Raw genomic sequence first — 9,460 nt, 5'->3', positions numbered from 1 at the left:
AAAAAAATGGGTTTAAAAACAATTAAGAGGGCATCCATTAATCACGTGATCGACTTTTTAAAAAATTTTGGAGCCCCTTCCCCTTTTGTGATACGTGGTGATATTCCAAAAATTGTATTTTTTTTTTTTTTTTTTAAAAATGAATTCAGGTTAAAAATAAATACACGTGATATTTTCCTATACCTACTGCACAGATTTATTCTAAGGAGCAACCTTTTTAACTCACGGGCAGCATTTAATTTTTAAAATTTCATGCCGGGACGCACTTCATAATACCTAACAAAGTTTGATATATACCAGTAAACATTATAATATAAAAATACAAAATTAATGAAAATAAAATATATCAAAAATGAATGCAACAAGCAGAGAATACATAGTAATTAATTTATTGATGGGAGAAAGTCGACGAAATAAATAAAATTCTACTTTAGAAACGCTTGGCGAGAGAAAAATGTTGAAAAAAGCGGGTAGGGCCCGCAGGACGCTGGTTGCTCATCCATGATTTGTTCTATTCGACGCTTCAATCCGAACTGAGTCATTGTGTATGCTATCGAGTGCCTCGAGGAGTCAGAAGAGTGCACAGAGATTTACGTTGTCCCCTCAAAGATGCAGTCGAGGGAAAGGGTTAAATGAGAATATTAATTTATACACAAAATAATATATGTAATGTTTTATTTGTTGTATTATATATATATATATATATATATATATATATATATATATATATTTCTCTACTTTCAATTTCTAATATGATCTAAATATACATTGTATTCATATAATATGCCGGAAGCAGATAATACCTCTTTTCCTATGCATAACGCAAAGCACTACGACGACATGTATATTAAGTATTTAGCGAATGAATTGCCTTTAAAAGTTCTATGATCGAGACGAAGATTGCAAAGAAGCCACAGTTTAATACAGTGTGGAAAGAAAAATTAATTTATAATTAACCATTAAATTGGCATCCGTTTTATTGCGATAATATCGAATACGTAATTAGGAAAATGCAATATTTATGCCAATGCGCAATGAATATGGTAAAAATAATTGTTACTGTATTCTATTAAGAAATTATTAGATGATTGTGCAATATTTCTTATCAAAATATTTACTAACGTTGTGGAAAACATATTGTGCAGTAGCTCCTCATTGCATAGATAGCTAAAACTTGACATACATTAGTGAAAATTATACATACATACATACATATATGCACATATATGCATATATATATATATATATATATATATATATATATATATATAAATGAAAATATATTATTGTACATTATTCATTATTACCAAATCCTCACCAAGTTTTGTACATCTCTTTTTAATTGTACATGTCTATTTTTGCAACATTACTTTTTCCATACTATTTTATATTACTGTTAACTATTTTATAATTTTTTTGTAATTTTTTTTTATTTTTTGGCCTCGCTTATTACATGGGGCATTTAGCCACAACATTTCATTTTTATATTCTATATTTATAAATTTTAAATTTATATTTTATTGTATACTTGCTATATCCGACTTGCTATATACAAGTTGCTCTGTTATGCATATAATTTAACCCTTCCCACTCGGATGCAAAATACATATAGATCTTGCAATTCGCGAGTAGAAAAGTTTATAATCAGAACAAAAATGCAATTTGGTTACATGTATCAACGAGTGCAATATACCAATAGCATCGATTTCTAAGACTCCAAACTACATTTCACTTTTTATGATACTAAGATTTTGTTATTGATATATAAATTTAGACAGCCTAATATTGTTGTTGTATTCTAATTATAAGTAAAATTAGGTGAAAAAATTGATTTGCATTAGTTTTTCAGTTTGAATTACAATTATGTTGTATAAAATATTCATTATTAACTTCCCGAAGGAGAAGTTTATGTATTCATCAAAAAATCCGATTCGCTAATTTTACATGTATGTTTTCTCGACATTTCAAGCCATTCAGAATGGAATGAAACCAAATTTGAAAGAAGTATGTGTGTGTGTATGTGAACAGATTTTTTTATTATTTATTTGCATTATATCATTGGTATAGGTAATAAAGTTAATTACAAAAATTATTATTATAAACAAATTAATTAAAAAATATATAGTGATACTGCAACAAGTTCACGATCAACTAACAATTCTAAATTCAAACTTCGTAATTTTTAACATGGTGAAGGATTGCCAGAGGCTATTCTCCGGTTATATATATATATATATATATATATAATATATATATATATTTTTATAACAGGCCTATTTCTGTTATATATATTTTTTATATATTTTATACAGGCCTATTTCTGTTCCAATATATGTATATATGTCACACAATTAAATTGTCCCATGTGACAAGCTCTTATACGATAAACTGGGAAATACATACAAATAGATAACATTATCAATTCTGATAACAAAATTAGAATATTGTAATTTAAAATCGCATCGGATTTTAAATTAACCTACTATTGTATTTATTGTTAAAATGTTTGTATTTATTTATCATGTAAGTATAGTAAATATAATATAGTGCATCATTAAAGGTGACTTTTTCAAATTAATTTTAACAAAATTCAATAGTTCTGACGCTGTGTGTTAAAATTGATTTTGTAATCAATTTAATAAAAGTTATCCAAAAAATATGAAAAATGTGTATATATATATAGGGAATCATATTCTAGTTTGAATAAACATATTTATTTAGTTCACACTCTTTTTGAATAATGCATATGGATTTATGATTTAATTATATATTAAAGTGATTTTTTCAAATTATTCTTAAGAATATTCAACAGATTCTAGAACAGTTAATCCAATAGATAAGAAACTATTAGTTTGTTTGAATGTGTTTAATTACGACGTTTCGGAAATAGATACGTTCCATCATCAGGTTTTTTTTTGAACATTTTTCTTAAATAAAATTAATGATGTATGTATGATGTAATTAATGATGATTATAGAATATTGAAGAACACATAAAGGAACTTATAAAAGAAAAAGTTTTTTTTAAAAAAATATGTAGAAAAATATAAGAAATGGAGAAACAAAAATTATTTAGCTGCAATATTAAACTATAAATACATATCACTCATTTTTTGTACAAATGCACTTGTACTTGTACTTAAAAAATATTAAGAACATTTGAAAATTAAATAATTTTTCTACAAGTGCTTTTGACAAAAAAAATGTGTGACATGGATTTATAGATGAATATAAATATTGCAGGTAAATCATCTTTGCTTCTCAACTCCTAATAATTTTCTGCGTATTTCTTTTATTTTAGTAGAAAATTTTCATAATCCATTCCTTAAAGGTTTTTTCAATATTCTATAAACATCATCATTGATATTGTTATTTAATTAAAAAAAATATTTGACAAAAAAACCTGATCTAGTTCTAATATCTAATTGCAAAACGTCGTAATTAAACATCTACAAAAAAAAATAATTGCATTTTATTTATTAGATTAATTTTTCAGAAAAGAAATATCCATCAATTTATTTATATATACATAACCATATTCTAGGTCAAAAAAACAAATTTTAATTTTAACAAAATTTAAATATTCTGAAATTATGTATATACGAAAATATGTTGAACTAAATTTTTTTCGAAAAAAAATTTAGTTAACTTCCCGTAGGGTAAAATATAGTAATAGCAAAAAAATCGAAAATGAAAATTTTAATATATCTTTACGTTTCAAAGGTTTCTGAACATTTTGGCATACCTTAAAAAAAATGTATGTATGTGTGTGTGTGCGGATACAAATTTTCATCGACGATTTCGGGAACACGGATCGACCGATTTGAATAATTCAAAAAACATTCGATTCGTATTGATAAGAAGACGTGCTGATTAGTTTTTGACAAAGGCAGGTCTAGCCGTTCCGAAGATAGGGGGAAAAAGTGCCAAAAACGGTAACTCAGTTTTTAAGAGAACGAGGCGTCCGATTTTAATAATTCAAAAAACATTTTACTTGTATTGACATGATGAAGAACTGATTAAATTTTTGGAAAGGCAGGTCCAGCGGTTATGGACCCTTAGTAAAAGTAAGTTAAAAAAATGTTATTGGTTAATGGTTATCATTAAACATATGCACATCATATTATCAGATATTTTATAGAGATTTTAACAATAAGTATGAATTTTGTTTACATTCCTATGGGTTCCGTACCAATGCTTATCCGTTAGACAGCGACGCGGCGCTTACGCGCTTCGATATTTCGTCTCTATGTAGTTAAAGCAGTACGATTGCTTTGAAAAAAAGTTAAGAATTTCTAAAATATGTCAAAATAAAGAAAACGTTCAAAAAAAAAGTATTTTTTTGTCAAATTTATAGTTTCTCAAAAATCTAATTTTTTGGAAGTAAATTATTTTCAAATATGTTGATCGTTTTTAAAAAAATAATAATTTTTGGTACGGAAAGTTCCAGCAATTTGCCTTAAGGCGCGATGCCATGCGCCCCACTAGTTTAATTTTTTATTTATAAATAATTTCCAAGTTTCGGTGACATGGAGTATCCTTCTTCGGAAACTTTTAAACCAAAATATATGAAAGTATATGAAAAAAACTTTTTTGGAAACTTTGAAACCAAAATGTGTACATGTATTTAAATACATATAAAAATGTATATGAATCAAGATCAAAATCAAAATGTATATGAATGTATATGTATGCATTCTCGTATATTTTTATATAATATTATGATATGCATTCGTAAAACACACGTGCTGTACGTCTGTCATTTATAATCATTCATTGACGACATTTAACAAGGTGGATATTCAAACGAGCGGCAAAAGGCTAGACTTTGAGACATGTTTTAAATAAATAAACTGTGTCGGATACAATTAAATAAAAATACTATAAATATTTACTAATTACTTACCGAGTCAAGTTCCGAATCCCAGAATTCTTTCAGGTCCATGCCGGTATCCATCCCATAAAACTCCATCATCATTGGTAAGTCCGATCAGCGCCTGTTGTATCTAAAACTTCCAGTCCAGAATTTGAATTAAAATCCTCACATTCACAAAAAGTTTCACTTCAACGTAAATCACCAATGTTCAAAATAATATATTCAAATCACCACTTAAAACTTGTACAACAATCTGTTCATCACACAATAACAAAAAAGTTTCAAATAGTAAAAAAAATTTGATCTAGCGACGCCCACTCAGACGGTGAATGACACTTTATTCTAGTTGATAATTAACGGATTTTCACACGCGAGTTTGAAATCAGTTTCATGTTCATTATATGTTGAATTAAATAATTGGCAGAAATAATTTTATTACAATTATCTTGTGCGAAAATAAGAAATCTTTCTATTATTTCTTTTACTACCGGCTTTTGAGTGCCCTTCTCGCCGGCTAGCAAGCAATCGTTTGATGACGATATCCGACGCACGACGCCCGTAGTACGCGCTCGACAGTCTCCGCTCGCCTTCGGAAGTGTTCGTCCTGTTGAATGGAGGGGAATAACAAAGATTGCGCCGAACGAGCATACAAAGTAGGAATTTTATTTGTTAGTTTTTTATGAAAAAAAAGTTAAGAAGCCTAAAATTCATGGTAAAACTGAGAGACGATATAACAACCTGTACGATTCATGCTCAGGTACCGCAACAAACCCTTGTGACCTTTTAATAAAACAGCTGGTCGGTACTTTGCTCGAGAAAATACTTGGAAGTTTTAGCGAAGATGATGATAAATCATAATAGAGACAACAGGGGATGTCAACCTTCTTGATTCTATATCTATTTATTGTAAAATATTTATCATATTTATTTGTTCATTATTAGTTTAGCTCATAGAAATTATTTTTGTATTTCTGATTGGTAAAATAAAGTGAAACTAGTGGGGTGTATGGCATCGTGCCTTAAGCCAAATTGCTGGAACACATTTAGCTCCGTATCTTCGAAATGGCTGGGCCTGCCTTTGCCAAAAACTAATAAACACTTCTCCCAATCATTACTAATCGAATGTTTTTTAGATCATTCAGATAGGATGCTCCGTTCTCTCAAAAACTCGATTTCTATTTTCTGCACTCTTTGCTCTTTATCTCCGTAACTGCTGGACCTGCCTTTGTCAGAAGCTAATCAGCTCATTTCCCTATCAATAGGAATCGGATGTTTTTTGAACCACTCAAATCGGTTGATCCGTGCGCCCGAAAACGTGACTGGAAATTTGTATCCATACATACATACACACACACACATCCATTTTTTCTGAAGTATGCCAAAATGTTCAGAAACCTTCAAAACGTCGAGAAATGTAAAAAAATTTCATTTCGATTTTCGGCCCATTACAATAACTTAAAAAAAGTTGTTCATTATAATTTAATAACTTGTGGTGCATGGCATTGTGCTATAAAGCAAATTGCTAAAATTTTCTGTGCCGTAATTTCAGTTTTTTAAAAGAATTAAAATTTTTTGAAAATCTGGAAAAAAACTATTTTTGATAATTTCGAAATTTTTGAATTTTTGAATAACTACGGATTGTTTTAACAAATTTGAAATCCATTCAAGTTGATTGATTCATACTATCGAACAATTGTATCCGCACATACATACACACACAAACATCCATTCTCTCTAAGATATGCCAAGATTTTCAGGAGGTTTCATTTTCGTTTTTTTTTTGTGATTACTATAACTTATCCCAAGAGATGTCAATAATTAGAATATTAAATCATTGTATAACAGTATGAGCTCAGTTTATTTAATGATATAGCTTCATTATTTTTTTAGCTCTTTTGTATCAATTCAGATAGAAAGTATTTTTCTTAATTGTTTGATTTTTTTTATTTTGCTTACGAAGATGCTAGCTACTTTTTTATACAATTTAAATTTATATGCATAGCAACGTGCCTTAAGGCCATTTTCTGGAACTTCCCGTACTGTAATTTGCAAGGGCTATAAAATTAAAAAAAAACTATATTTTTGGGGTATTTTGATTTCTTTCTGAATTTGTTGGGTAAAATCGATTTTTATGAAATTTCTGAATTTTTTTGAAATGTTTGAAGTCTTTTGAAAATTTTGAAACCCATTCAAGTCTGTTAATCCATACTGTAGAAATTGTTGAGGGCATTTGTTTAAACTATGTAAGTGAACTTTAAACTTCAAACATATGAATCTTGACACGGAATCCATAGAAATGGTAACAAATATTATATTTACTATTAAAATCTCTATACAATATTTGAAAATTCAACAATACAATTCGTGCACATGTCTAATGATAATTTTTGACCACTAAATGACCGTTTTTTACCTTCACTTTTAATTTTTTAGAAAATCCTAGACCAGCTTTTTGAAAAATAATTAATTCTTCATTTATACAATACAACTGAAATGTTTTTTTGAATGATTCAAATCGGACGTTCCGTTCTCTCAAAAAATGAATTACATTTGTTTTGCTACTTTTATCCCGTATCTTCAAAGGGCAGTACTTGGCTTTGTCAAAAATTAATCAGCACGTCTCCCTATCATTACAAATCAAATACTTTTTCGAATCATTCAAATCGGTCATTCCGTGCTCTCGAAATCGACAAAAAATTGTATCCGCACATACATACGTATAAGCACCTACACACACATACATCAATTTTTTCCAAGGTATACCAAAATGTTCCGAAGTCTTTGAAATAAAAGGGTATATAAAAATTTTCATTTTTGATTTTTTGCCATTACTGTATTTTATCCTACGAGAAGTTAATATAGAATTTTACAGTAATTTGCAGGAACGTCAGTTTTAATTTTTGTTTTCCATTTTTTCCTTAAGACTAAATGATTTATACTTTCATACAGCATCATTACTGAATATCCGTAGTTATCTATAGATTTAATCACCAGTTAAAGTGCAGGAACGGCATTAATCTTCGTTTCTTCAGCATTGTAGGTTGTATTAAATAGTAGGTTTTGAAATATATAAAGTGCATACAGTTTTATTATGAATCAATTGATATTCAGTCTAATATTATCAATTAATTAACGTAGACATATTTTCATTCAATATAATATCTATTCCATTATTTTTTCAAAACAAATATTCTTGAGAATATTTGTCTTAAATTTTTATTTAAGAAATTTTCTTTGAGTAAATATGTTTCACGACCCTTCTCTTTTTTATCGATGATGATCGTAAAATATTGGTTGTTAAAAAGTCGGCTCATTATTATAGGTGGATACTGTTATAAAGAGGTGTTTGTTTCCTCTTTATGTTCTCATAAAAGTTATCAATTTTTATATATATTTTTGTAAAATTGGGTAGTTTTATTTATAAAATATATTTCTCTGGCGCCTTGGTTAAACTTTGTGCCAGTCTTTATAATAATAGCCTACAACAAAACATCCCAACAATTTTTTATTGATGCATAATCCATTCATGATTCAGTCTCGACATTAGAAATTTTCACTTATAATATTTAACTTGGAATAATGCCAAAATACATATTGTAATTCATATGCTCTAGAATATATCGTCTCAATTATAATACAAAAGCGGAATTATATTCTCTGTCTTTTCTGAAAAAGTTTCTCATAAAATAATTTGATGGTATATTTTGATTTTCCCAATCTTTGTGGATTGGAATATTCAGATTTTTTTCTAGTTGTTATAAATGTATAAGCATAAGTATTCCTTGTTCATTATTCCCATTGTCATTTATTACTATTCTTCACTTTGTCTACAATTTTATGCATTTTCCTCTTCAAACTTTTGCTTCCATGCTTCCTGGTTCTGTGCTTCTACTTTCAGTTTCCTGTATTTTCCTTCTCGCATAAAACATCAATCATCTGCATTCTTCTGCTTCCCAATCTTTGTAGTCCTTCTATAGACCAGTCATTATAGTAAGTTCACCTCGGAATTCGAGATACTCAGTTGTAAGTCTGTAAATACTTGTATATTGACACCTAAAAGTTGTCTCAAAACTTACCTATGTTGCGTACACCCTACCATGTGTAGGTTTTGAGACAACTTTTAGGTGTCAAGTATTTACAGACTTACAGCTGGGTATCTCGAATTCCGAGATTCTTATCTAATTTAAGCTTAAATGATTGGACTACTATTTTAACTTTGACTACATCATTTAGGAGGCACTCATTTTGCAGAATGGATCTAATCCAGTTTTCTTTTCTTAATGGTCGTGCTCAGTTGAGTTCTTTCTTTGGCCACTTTTTTCAGGACTTCTTTATTTATTACCTCATCTGTCCACTTTATCTTCTCCATTCGTGTCGAAAATCTCCAGATAGCTTTTGTCGGCCTTTCTTAGAGTCCATGTCTCTGATCGATGGTGTTTATGTCTCTGATACGTATATATATAAATATATATATATTGGTTTGAGCTTAAGTTTCATTCTGTCAACCCTGATTTTTTTGTCGCGCTGCCGACTACTTAAAAAAACACTTACTTATCAGTACGTTCATGCATTATTTTTCCTTGTT

The 9,460-nt window shown here is 28.8% G+C and overlaps 1 protein-coding gene across 1 annotated transcript in view; it reads right to left on the bottom strand.

Moving 5' to 3' along the window:
• The window catches only part of LOC113370965 (cyclic AMP response element-binding protein A-like), a 310,962-nt gene extending 305,568 nt beyond the window's left edge, over positions 1-5,394 (bottom strand). Inside the window, exon 1 of the mRNA XM_026611630.1 lies at positions 4,906-5,394. Within this exon, the coding sequence (XP_026467415.1) occupies positions 4,906-4,977 (72 nt within the window). The 5' untranslated portion in view covers positions 4,978-5,394. The remainder of the gene's footprint in view (positions 1-4,905) is intronic.
• Between the last annotated feature and the right edge of the window lie 4,066 nt (positions 5,395-9,460).

The sequence above is a fragment of the Ctenocephalides felis genome, unplaced genomic scaffold (genome assembly GCF_003426905.1).
Source record: "Ctenocephalides felis isolate EL2017-DRISC unplaced genomic scaffold, ASM342690v1 CF-g0.4_SCAFFOLD_01492, whole genome shotgun sequence".
Lineage (NCBI taxonomy): Eukaryota > Metazoa > Arthropoda > Insecta > Siphonaptera > Pulicidae > Ctenocephalides > Ctenocephalides felis.
This window is presented reverse-complemented; position numbering and strand designations above follow the sequence as displayed.